This window comes from Suricata suricatta, chromosome 12 (assembly GCF_006229205.1).
Source record: "Suricata suricatta isolate VVHF042 chromosome 12, meerkat_22Aug2017_6uvM2_HiC, whole genome shotgun sequence".
NCBI classification, from domain to species: Eukaryota; Metazoa; Chordata; class Mammalia; order Carnivora; family Herpestidae; genus Suricata; species Suricata suricatta.
Window position 1 is genome coordinate 84,949,703 of NC_043711.1, and position 12,674 is coordinate 84,962,376.

At 37.0% G+C, this 12,674-nt stretch overlaps 1 protein-coding gene across 2 annotated transcripts in view; it reads right to left on the bottom strand.

Annotated features, from left to right (window-relative positions):
* RBL1 (RB transcriptional corepressor like 1) overlaps positions 1-12,674 on the bottom strand; it is a 52,821-nt gene that overhangs the window by 25,805 nt on the left and 14,342 nt on the right. The window contains exons 8-13 of one of the 2 annotated variants that reach the window (XM_029918015.1): positions 12,236-12,422; positions 11,227-11,393; positions 8,701-8,813; positions 8,406-8,509; positions 2,974-3,111; positions 1,345-1,509 (exon numbers count right to left, since the gene is read on the bottom strand). In XM_029918015.1, the coding sequence (XP_029773875.1) occupies positions 1,345-1,509; positions 2,974-3,111; positions 8,406-8,509; positions 8,701-8,813; positions 11,227-11,393; positions 12,236-12,422 (874 nt within the window). The other variant, XM_029918016.1, reaches the window with a different exon arrangement.

The window sequence follows — 12,674 nt, forward strand, 5'->3', positions numbered from 1 at the left end:
TCCAGAACAGACAAATTAATAAAGACAGAAGTAGATCACTAGTTGCTCAGGGCTAAGGAGAAGAAGGTGGGTAAGGAAGTGACAGCTAAAGGACACAGTTTCTTGTTGAAGTGATGGATATGTTCCCAAGTTGACTAGGTGATGGTTGCACCTATCTATGAAGTACCAAACACTAAATTGCATGTTTTAAAAAAATTTTTTTTTATGTTTATTCATTTCCTGAGAAAGAGAGACAGAATGTGAGCAGGGGAGGGGTAGAGAGAGAGGGAGACATAGAATCCAAAGCAGGCTCCAGGCTCTGAGGTGTCAGCACAGAGCCTGAAGCGGAGCTAGGGCTCATAAACTGAGATTATGACTTGAGTTGAACTCGGATGCTTAATTGACTGAGCCATGCAGGTGCCCCTGTATGTTTTTTTTAAGATTTTATTTTTAAGTAATATCTATATCAAATGTGGGGCTCGAACTCACAACCTCATGATCAAAAATTGCATGCTCTATCAAATGAACCACCAGACACCCCTAAACTATATACTTTATATGGATAAATCATATGGTATGTGAATTATGTCTCAATAAAGCTGTAATTAAAAAAATGTTTTTAAACATTTATTCATTTTTGAGAGACAGAGACAGACAGAGTGTGAGTAGAGGAAGAGCAGAGAGAGAGGGAGACACAGACTCTAAAGCAGGCTCCAGGCTCTGAACTGTCAGCATAGAGCCCAACGCGTGGCTCAAAGCCATAAACCGCAAGATCATAACCTGAGATTATGTCGGATGCTTAACTGACTGAGCTACCTAGGCATCCCATAAGGCTGTCATTTTTTAAAATGACAAGATAGGGGCACCTGGGTGGCTCAGTCGGTTGAGCATCCAACGTCAGCTAAGGTCATGATTTCATGGTTTGTGCGTTTGAGCCCCACGTCAGGCTCTGTGCTGACAGCTCAAAGCCTGGAGCCTGTCGTTAGATTCTGTGTCTCCCTCTTTCTCTGACCCTACCCTGCTCATGATGTCTCTTTCTCATTCAAAAATAAATAAAACATTTTTAAAAATTAAAAAAAAATTTAATGACAAGATTGGGGGACCTGGGTGGCTCAGTTCGTTAAGCATCCGTCTTTGGCTCAGGTCATGATCTCGCAGTTCGTGGGTTCAAGCCCCGCATTGGGCTCTGTGCTACCAGCTAGCTCAGAGCCTGGAGCTCGTCTTCAGATTCTGTGTCTCCCTCTCTGTCTGACCCTCCCCTGCTAATGCTGTCTCTCTTTCTCTCTCAAAAAATAAATAAAACATTAAAAAAATTTTTTGAAAGAAAAAAAAAATGACAAGATCATCAGCCTTGCCCTGACTTACCTCTTCACAGGTAGGAACTTTGTTTCCTGAAACCTGGAGAGCCTCCCACAGTGCAGAATCATGACTCCACGCTAAACTCTCTAGAATCTGTTCTTCGATGCTGTTCAGGTGTTTCACCATGTCCCTGGAAAGCCCCTCCTCTGAGCGAATCACCACCTCAATAACCTGGTAAAGAGAAAATTGAAAAGGTAATGTAATCTCAAATAGTCATTTCTAGGCTTGCATGTATGACTAGCTTTCATCTTATAATGACACAGAACTAATGATATCATTGAACCATGATTCAATGGCTGATTAATATATTTTAATTTAAAAGTACTTTTTAAGATATCCAAAATACTTTCACATACATTTGTTTTTCATGTTTTCTTTTATACATGGAGAAATGAGGCAATGATAGGTAGAAACTAGTCAACCAAAGCCAATAGTAGAAGTCAGATCTTGGGTTCTGAGTCCAGTGCTACTTTGAATTTACTGTCTCTTCTCAGACAATTCTTCCCAATTGCTCAAGAGAACAGATGAATAATGCATTTAAAAGGGATTTTGCTTATATTATATAATTCTATTTTAATAAGGCTAAATTCTAGAGCAAAGTCTGTAGGTATATACACAAAAATATTAATTTATAATTAGGATTATATTGTGTGATTTTAATATTCACATTTATATTTTCCTGTTTTTCTTCAAGGAGGATATATTATTTATGTGGTTAAAGAACAAAGGCATTTAACATCTTGAATGAAAAAAGGATGCTACAAATAAAAATAAATCACTATCAGAAAAGGTCAAAACCAACAATGTCTTTGAATAAAATTACCTATATTTCCTAACAGAAAATCTGAAAACATATATCAACAAGCATACAGAAGCAATTTTCCCTAAGACACTAAAAAAATATTTAAATCTCACTTAGCAATTCAAACGGATAAGCTTTCTAATGATCTGCATCTTCTATAACTTGAGGCATATTTTACATATAAAAATTTAAATCTTCAAACTAACTTTTCTATAAGTACTTTGAAAACTGCAGACAGGCAAAATATTAACTAAATCTTACCAATAAGTGTAATATAGCAGCATCAGTCTTAAATTCGGATACTAGGTAACATTAAATGTTTTTATGTCTGTGACCCCTATGTCGTGTAAGAAAAAGATTAATAAAAATAGTTCTGGTAGGAAAAAAAAAATAGATGAGTCTGATCCACACTGGATTAGTTCAAATTTAGGGAAGGAGCACAATCTTTTATTTCAGCTTCTATAGATAAACCATAACCAAAAACAATTTTAGATCTTTTCTTTTTCCTGCAAGTTTTTCCTTCTTCATTATGCATCTGTTTAATAAAATTATGATTTCCATTTATAAATATGGAAAATTCAAAGCTAACTACTTAATTCTTGGTTACATTTGCAAATCAGTGAAGGAAAAAGAACTGTAGTTTGAGATTGGCTGAATTTACTAATATCCTCATCCTCTCCCTATTATCTTTGATTCCACCCAAAGGGCTACAATGTTTTCAGAATACATCTGGAAATACTTCCCAGATATCATTACAGCCTGCATCTTTAACACTAAGATAAACAGAATGTTTCTATGAAGTGCACGATATCATAACTTTGCTCTCATCTCACCTTATAAAAATAAAATGGTCGTAAATTGAGAACTTCAATAATCCAGGGGAAAGTACGAGGTGAGCTATAGGCAAAGAGCACAATTTCCAAACAACAGGCCATCAAGGAACGATGAAATATATCCTGCTCTAAAAGAACCTTGGAGAACAGAAAAACCACAGTTTAATACTTCTCAGCAATTCTCAGCCTTGCCATTCTATAAAGAAGACTAAAAAAATAAGATAAATAATCTGTGTACATTATATTATACCAGATTATCAAGGTAATAATGTGAGCTCTCAAATTGGTAGAGTTTTGTTATAACATACTCTTGCTCAATGGTAGATTTTAAATTTAAATGAGGCATACATAACAATCTGCATTGGAATAATAAAACAGTCAATATTCCCATCAAGAGGAAACATTAGGATTGGTTCCATTTGTTAAAAAAACTTTTTTACATTTATTTATTTTTGAGAAAAACAGAGCACAGGCGGGGGAGGGGCAGAGAAAGAATGAGACACAGAATCTGAAGACAGGCTCCAGGCTCTGGGCTGTCAGCACAGAGCCCAACACAAGGTTCAAACCCACAAACTATAAGACCATGACCTGAGCTGAAGTTGGAATGAGCCACCCAGGTACCCCTCTTCCATTTTTAAAAGAATGTCAGTTTTACCACAACTGTTCTGTCAACATAAAGATTTGTTAATCAGTGGTGCTTGGGTGGCCCAGTCAGTTTAAGTGTCAGACTCTTGGTTTCAGCTCAGGTCATGATCTCATTGCTTTGTGGGTCACGATCTCATGGCTTTGAACCCTACACTGGGCTCTGCACTAGCAGTGTGGAGCCAGCTTGGGATTCTCTCTCCCTCTCTCTGTCCCTCCCCCACTTGTGCTATCTCTGTCTCTCTCAAATAAATAAACTTAAAAAAAATTTTGTTAATCAAAACACTAAAATCAAAGGATTATGTCACAGCTAAGAGTTAAAAAAGTTCAGAGAAATAATTTACTAAGAAGATAAAAGTCATGTTCACCATCAAGATTTTTTTTTGAGTTTAAGATTTAACATAAGCTATCAGTTTTAAAAAGTGTTTGTTGCCATCTTCTTTCAAATATCAACAAAAAGGATAAGAAACAGAAACTACCTACCATGAATAAAACTATAAGTCAGCTGTAACTGCAAATTAGAATACATGAAAACTCAAAGTGGATAGAAGGATGACAAATTACTCAGTAGAAAGTAGGATGGTCAAACATAGGGGCCTAAAGAGAGACACTTAGAACTAATTTGCTCCATGCAACCTGGGAAAAACACAGCAACTAAGGGGACAGGCAGAACAGAAAGCAGGGGTTAGGCAGGGCGGACAGGAATGGAAGATTTGAAAGTTTGTCATAGTTAGAATTAGAACTCCTCAGGTCCCCACCCAACCCCTACTCTAATGAGTCAGATGATAGGCCTCTGGTCTCTCCCAATAGGGATCTGGAGAATTATTCTAAGACTGAACTAGGGAGACACAGAGCTTGAGAATGCCAGGCACAGAAGAAACTGTGGTTTTAGGCAAAAGTCTGCACACTGCATTGTGAGACCCAGTTTCCCTTTCTTGCTCTGCTCTACAACACCAACACTCAGCAAAAGATTAGCAGATACTTCTCTAGAGAAATTGAAATATTCCAGGAAAATGTTAAAGACACCAAATGTTGAGGGTCCCTAGTACTACATGATTACATGAGACTGTTGGGTTTATGTTCTTACTCTTGCAAACAAGGCTTTGAATCAAACTGTTTAGTCACAAGGGTTTATTAATGTCTCATTTTTAGTGCTTCATTTAATATGAGTGGATATCCAAGAACAATCCAACAATATAAAGAAATCCTCTCACTGGAAAACAAAAATTAAAACAAACAGATAAAAGGGGCACCTGGCTGGCTCAGTTTGTTCTCAGGGTTGTACGCTGGATCCCCATGTTGGGTGGAGGCATTACTTAAAATCTTTAAGGGGCCTTTGGGTGGTTCTGTGTCTGACTCTTGATGTTGGGTGGCTCGGGTCATGATCTTGAGGTCATGGGATTGAGCCTTGGGTTGGCTCAATCTCTTGGGATTTTCTTTCTCTCCCTCTCTTCTGACCCTCCCCTGATTGTGCTCTCTCTCAAAATAAATAAATAAATAAACTTTACATATCTCAGGGTCATGGGATCATGCCCTGTGTCGGGTTCTGTGCTGAGGGTTCAGCTTGCTTAGATTCTTTCTCTCCCTCTGCCCCTCTCCTCAGTGCGCGCGCTCTCTCTCTCTAACAAATAAATAAACAGAATGCTTTATGCAGTTTTAAAAAAGGGACTTAAGGCTTCCACATTTTATTTGAACTGTAAAATGTCTATACCAGTGGACTGTGAAGATATGCATATATAATGTAATACTTAGAGTAACCACTAAAACAAATCTATACAAAGAACAGCAGACTTAAAAATGTTCAAGTAGGGTACCTGCTGGCTCAGTCAGTAGAGCATGCAACTCTTGATCTCATGGTCATGAGTTCAAGCCCCATGTTGGGCACAGAGTTTGATAAACAAAAAAACAAACAAACAAATAAAAAATGTGCAGATAAGGGGTGCCTGGGTGGCTCAGTTGGTTCGGCTCAGATCATGATCTCAGGGTTCGTGAGATCAAGCCCTGCACTGGGCTCCATCTTGACAGCTAGCTCAGAGCCTTGGAGCCTGCTTCAGATTCTGTATCTCCCTGTCTCTCTGACCCTCCCTGCTCATGCTGTCTCTCTCTGTCTCTCGAAAATAAATTAAAAAAACATTAAAATGTTCAGATAATCAAGAGGATGGTGGGAAAAAGAAAACAAAATACCAAAACAAAACAAAACAAAACAAAACAAAACACAACACCAAAGAGAACAAATAGAAAGTAAGACATAAAATGGCAGACATATGCCATAACATCAATAATTAAATGTAAGTCTGAATTTACCGATTTAAAAGAGACTGAGAGAGATTAAAAAATGTGACTCAATTACATGCTGCCTACAAGAAATTCACCTCAAAAATAATGATACATGTTGCTTGAAAAACAAAAGGATAGAGAGGTACCTGGGTGGTTCAGTTAGTTAAGTGTTCAAAACTTTATTTCGTCTCAGGTCATGATCTCAGGGTTCGTGAGATCAAGCCCTGCACTGGGCTCCATCTTGACAATGTGGAGCCTGCTTAGGATTCCCTCCCTTTACCTGTCCCTCCCCGATTCAAGTGCACTTGTGTGTGTTCTCTCTCTCTCAAAATAAATTAATAAACTTAATTTAAAAAGGATGGAACAAGACATACCATGCATACAATCAAAAACAAGAGTGGCTATACATAAACAAAAGATAGATTTTGGAACTAAGACAATTAACAGCTTCAGAGTGGTCATTATCTCATGATCAAAGGATCAGTTAGCAAGAAGACATGACAATCTTCAATATATATGTAATAAATAGCAGAGCTTCAAAATATATGAATAAAAAATAACCTGATAGAACTGAATGGAGAGGGGTGCCTGGCTGGCTCAGTTGGTAGAGCATGCAACTCTTGATCTTGGGGTTGTGAGTCTGAGTCCCACACTGGGTGGGAAGATTACTTAAAAGTAAAATCTGGAAAAAAAAAGGAAAGAACTGAAAGGAGAAATAGATAAATCTACAATTATATGAGGAGACTTCAATACTGCTCTCAACAATAAAGCCAGACAGAAAATCAGCAAGGATACAGAAGAAGTCAACACTACCACAACCAATACTATAGTATTGACATTTACAGAACACTGTACCCAACAACAGCAGAATACACTGGGGGTCATAAAATGAACCTTAACAAATTAAAAAAAAAATTGAACTCACACAGAGTGTGAGTAGAATGAGTGTTACTACAAAAGGGTAGCATGAGGGAGATTGTTGTGATAGCAGAACAAGTCATTATCTTGATTTTAGTGGTAATTGCATTAATCTACAAGAGATGCAATGGTGAAGAGGAAGATACACACACTGTTCCAATATTAATTTCCTAGTTTTGATATTATACTATGTAAAATGTAGCCACTGTGGGCAACTGACTATATAGGACCCCTCTGTACTACTTTTATAATTTTCTGTGAATCTATAATTATTATTATTTAAAAAAAAATATTTATTTTCAAGAGATAGAAACAGAGTATGAGTAGTGGAGAGACAGAGAGAGAGAGAGGGAGACACAGAATCTGAAGCAGGCTCTAGGTTCTGAGCTGTTAGCACAGAGCCTGATGTGGGGCTCGAACTCAGACTGCCAGATCATGACCTGAGCTTAAGTCAGACTGAGTCACTCACGTGCCCCTATAATTATTTCAAAATAAAAAGCTTTCCCAGGAAGCTATGGAAGCATATGCTCTATTAAATATTAGGATAAATCACAAAAGAGAAAGCCATGGAAACCAGGGAAAAGGAGGACCAACAAAGGAGACAGATGAACATTTCCAGAATGAAAACTAAAAGAAATTTTATTACATTAGTTATGCTGCACCCCTAGACATCAACCTGTTTCTACTGGAACTGAAAGTCAGAGGACTCCAAGAGTGACAAGAAAGAGGAGAAGGAAACTGAAAGATCATATTAACAGCGTTGAGATTTTATAAACTGTATGTATGTGTGTATATATGTACATATTTACTTATTTATAGTTAGCACTATGCCCAGCATGGGGCTTAAACTCACCACCCCAAAATCAAGAGTCACATACTTTGCCAACTGAGCCAGCCTAGTACTCCAACAACTTTGACTTTTTAGAAAAATTCCTTTAAATAGCTATTGGAGAGAGTGGGCAGAGTTATCAAACAATCAAAGAACACAAAGCAATTTTTTAACAAGCCACTCACAGTTTATTCCTCAAAAATTCCTGGGAGGTATAGACAAGTATCTTTATAAATTTTTTAAATGTTTTTTATATTTATTTTTGAGAGGGAGAGAGAGAGAGAGACAGAGAGAGAGACAGAGAAGGAGAAGGAGACACAGAATCCAAAGCAGGCTCCAGGCTCTGAGCTATTAGCACAGGGCCTGACGTGGGGCTTGAACTCATGAGCTGTGAGATCATGACCTAAACCAAAGTCAGATACTTAACTGACTGAGCCACCAAGGCGCCCCTGGGCAAATATCTTAATTATCAGTTGGGTTAATAGTTGGGGTGGGGGAGTCTCTTATTAGTTAGCTGGGAATGAAAGGACCTGAAGGGAAAGGTTACTAATGGTTTAGCAGAGATGAATTTCATGTATTTTACATTTCTATCTAGAAGTGGCTAGGTCTAGATGTGCAAAACACAACTAAGGCCAACTAGCAAGTCACTGGTTAAGTTTGCTACTAACTGCTGATACCCACAACACCCTTAGAGCCTCTCAACACACTAATTTCAGGCTTGGGATTTTTGAACCTTGCCAGTGGCTGGGAGAATGGATTTACTTACTGACATGTCCATTCCATGAAGTCTTCGTGTTTCCTGAACCATTACAGTCTCTAATATTTTATAATATAAAATTTCTGCAAGTTTTAGTCTGTTCACAGCAAAGTCTAGGGAGGGGAATAAAAGGGAAAATATTCGTTACTCAAATGTAACTGTTAAGGACTGAAGGACAAAACATATATAAACTTAAACTGTATACATTAAGAATAGCAAGGAAGGAAAAAAATATAATTTCTACTTTTTTAGGGCCAGTCTATCTACTTTCAATGCTGTGTCAACTTTAGTTTTGTCTTCTTACCTATGTGCGACCCAGGCTGTTCATCTGTTGATTGTGTATAGTGTTGGCAGAAAGTCTCTCCTATTCCTTTCACTATTTTCATAATGTTTTCCATAGGATTACGTATACAAGATCTATAAAATACAAGAGGAACCTAATTACCAGGAAAAACCCCCCACACTACCAACATTTCTTCCTTCAAGAATTAATTTGGTTTTAGTGACCATAGTTTTATTCCCAACTGTGAACCTAGACATGTAAACAGCAAGTGTTAAATAAATCTAGAGCTTTTAAACAAAATCATTTGGCATGCAGTTTTGGAATTTCAACATTAGCAGACTCAGTATTATCTCTTTTGTGCTTCTATTTATATGACATTCTAGAAAAGGCAAAATTATAGGGATAAAAAATATATCAGTCTTTGCCAGTGGGTGGGGATGCCATATGGGTTGACTAAAAGATATATAAATTTTGGGAGCTAATGGAATTGTTCTATATCTTGATTGTGATGGTGGTGGTTACATAACCATGCATTTGTCACATCTCATACAACTATACAGTTAAAAGGGTGACTCCTATTGCATATAAATTATACTCCAATAAATGGGATTTAGGAAAAAGAGGCTAGAGCCATACTCATATATACATATAAAAGAGATACAGTTGGCTCTTGAACAAGATGGATTTGAAGTGTGCAGGTCTACCTGTAAGTGGATTTTTTTCAATACAGTACAGTATTGTAAATGTATTTTCTCTCTACTTTTTTTGTAAATTTTTTGTTTATATTTGAAAGAGAGAGAGAGAGAGGCAGAGAGGGACTGGGACAGAAGAGCCAAAGTGAGCCCTGTGTGGAGATCAGAGAGCTCAATGTGGGGCTCGAACCCACGAACTACAAGATCATAACCTGAGTTAAAATCAGATGCCTCAAGGACTGAGCCACCCAGGCATCACTCTTTATGATTTTCTGAAGAACGTTTTCTTTTCTCTAGCTTAATTTATTCTTAAGAATATAGTATACAATACATAGGGCATACAAAGCATGTATTTATCAACTGTTTATGTTACTGGTAAAGCTTCTTCTAGTCAACAGTAGGCTCTTACTAGTTAGGTTTTGGGGAATTATATATGGGGTGCCTGGCTGGCTCAGTCAGTAGAGCATGTGACTTGATCTTGGGGTCATGAGTTTGAGCTGCATGTTGGGTGGAGAGATTGTTTAAAATAAAAAAAAGTTACACATATTTTTTGATTGTGTGGAGGGTTGGTGACTATAACCCCCATGCTGTTCAAGGGTTAACTATATATATTTATAGTACTGGAATAATAAACTGTATGCAATTCTTATCAAAGCCTAAATAATAATAAATAGAAAAATACAGCACTAAAAAGGCACTTAGCACGAAACAACCGTGTAACCCTGATATTGTTACCTTCCTGTCACTCAAACACAGAATCTTAATTCAGAAATGACAAACAAGGGCATCTGGGTGGTTCAGTTGGTTAAGCGTCCAACTTTGGCTCAGGTCATGATCACACAGTTTGTGAGTTCAAGCCCCACCCCATCTCAGATCTTCTGTCCCCTTCTCTCTTTGCCCCTCCCCTGCATGTGCACTCTCTCTCTCCCTCTCAAAAATAAATAAACATTAAACAACAAAGAGAGAAATGAAAAACAAATCCAGACTGTGAGAAAGAACGGGATCTGCTTAAAACAAGATAATGAGTGCAGTGTTCAGGGCTCCCAACTCAGTATCCAAACAGACCAGTATCATGTGTAGAGAAGTAAGCAACACATATGGCAAAAATACTTTATGTTTTTATCAAGTTCTTCTAATGCAAGCTGTGCCTCTTGAGTTCTGTTTTCTTCCAATTATGTTGTCTTCTTTTTTTTTTTAACAATTTTTTTAAGTTTATTTATTTATTTTGGGGGGGGGGCAGAAAGAGAGGGAGAGAGAATTCCAGGTAGGTTCCAAACTGTCAGTGTGGAGCCCAATGCAGGGCTCAAACCCACAAACCATGAGATCATGACCTAAGCCAAAGCCGGAAGCTTACCTGACAGCCACCCAGTCGCCCCCACCATTTTGAAAATTTATAGCATGAAATCATATCCCTCAACCTCACTTGGTTGCTGCTAAGTAATTTGCTAACTTTTGCTATTCTCTTATTTCACTAAGTATTAGGAAAGAAAGTTCTCTGATCTGGCTTCTATATTACCATCTTCACTAGGACACATGCCTCTTTATCTTAAACAATTCCATTAAAATTCCATTTATGGCTGTACCATCAATATGTAATCAGTCTCCCACTTGATGAACATTAAATTGAACCTACTTAAAGCCCATGTAGGAAGAAAAACTAATGCATAACTTAAGGTAGATACAAGAGTGGGATGTCAAGGCTCAATAACCTTAAAATGTGTTTATTTACACTTTAAAGTCTATAATATTATGAAATAGTATCTCTATATAACTTTAATAGGTACTTCCATCTGATTTTCGGTCAACATACGTTGTGATTAAAATTTATTTAGAAAGATAATCATATTATACTTACTCAAAAATATTCATAAGTTGTTCACTTGGTGCATTTTTCAGTCCGGCCACAATACTCTGTAACCGACTCACACTTTGAGTGGCTGAAGCAACAGGAGTAATGACTGCTTCTTTTTCTTGTAAATATCGTCGTCCTGTCAGTGGGGTAGAAGGTGCAAATGATGTTTTCTGTCACAAAAGAAAAATCTGTGAGATTAAAAAGTTACCTTGCCCTTATTATGTGTTTAATTCACTACATGCATCACCTTCTCTATTCATATTTAGTAGAACTAAGTTTAGTAGAACTTTTTCTTCCCTCTTCTGGTTATCCACCAAATTTTTAGTAATACCATGCCAATAACATCCTTACATTCGAAAAATACTTTTTCAAAGTACATACTACCTATATTTTCATTTTATCAGAATACTCATTTGAAATATACACATTTTCACTTTACATATGAAACAGGCTCAAAGAAGTTAAAAAACTTGTTTAAGCTGACAAAGTTAATGTAAGAGCTTGGTCTGAAACTTAGTTTTTTTTCTTTTTTTTTTACCTTTTAAACCTGTGAATTTTCCATTAGACCTCATCATCCACCCCATTTTATATATAAATACAGAATTAAGCCTTCACTATTAACAGTCAAGTCCAGAGTTCTATGGCTAAAGTTCAAGGAAAGCACATACTTTGTCATGGGTGGTTGGAAACTAAATTTTAAAGCAAATGAACAGTGGCTAAAGTGATGCAAAGAAAAAATGATAAGAAAGCATAAGTCCTTTATGTCAAAAGACACATAGCCTACTGAAGAGCCCAGGCATTCTGGGAAAATACATAAAAAATCTGAAAACCATCAAGAAATGAGGTAATACTAAATGCCACTTTTAAAAATTACCTTTTAAGGCTTTCATGGGAAATACAAATTAGTAGAAGAAACTCAAAATTTAACTTGAAAGATGCTTCTGTTGTTAGTAGAATCACACACAGAGAGAAAAAGATCATTCAAGACTGAGGCCAGGCTAAGTTATATTACTTTTTCAAAGTGTTGTTGAAGATTACAGTCCACATTAGCCTGTGCTGTCAGTTTCCCTAATGGGACATCACCAGTGAACTTTCGAGGAGTTCCAATTTCCTCTTCTGCATCTGCTCCCAAAAAGATCCTCTCATCAAAATCACCAACAGTTAAAACATACTCTTCATATTCCTTGTTCACTGCTTTGCTGGAAAGAGAATTATTTTATTTACTTTTATAGATTTTTAAAATTATTTTTTAAAGTTTATTTGAGAGAGAGAGAGATAGAAAGAGGAGATTATGACATGAGCTGAGATCAAGAGTAGGGTGCTTAACCTGCTGACCACCCAGGTGCCCCTTTAGAGCCACCCAGGTGCCCCTTTAAAGACTTTATTTAAAAAAATTTTTTTTAATATTTGAGAGAGAGAGAAAGAGAAGAGACAGAACGTGAGTGGAGGAG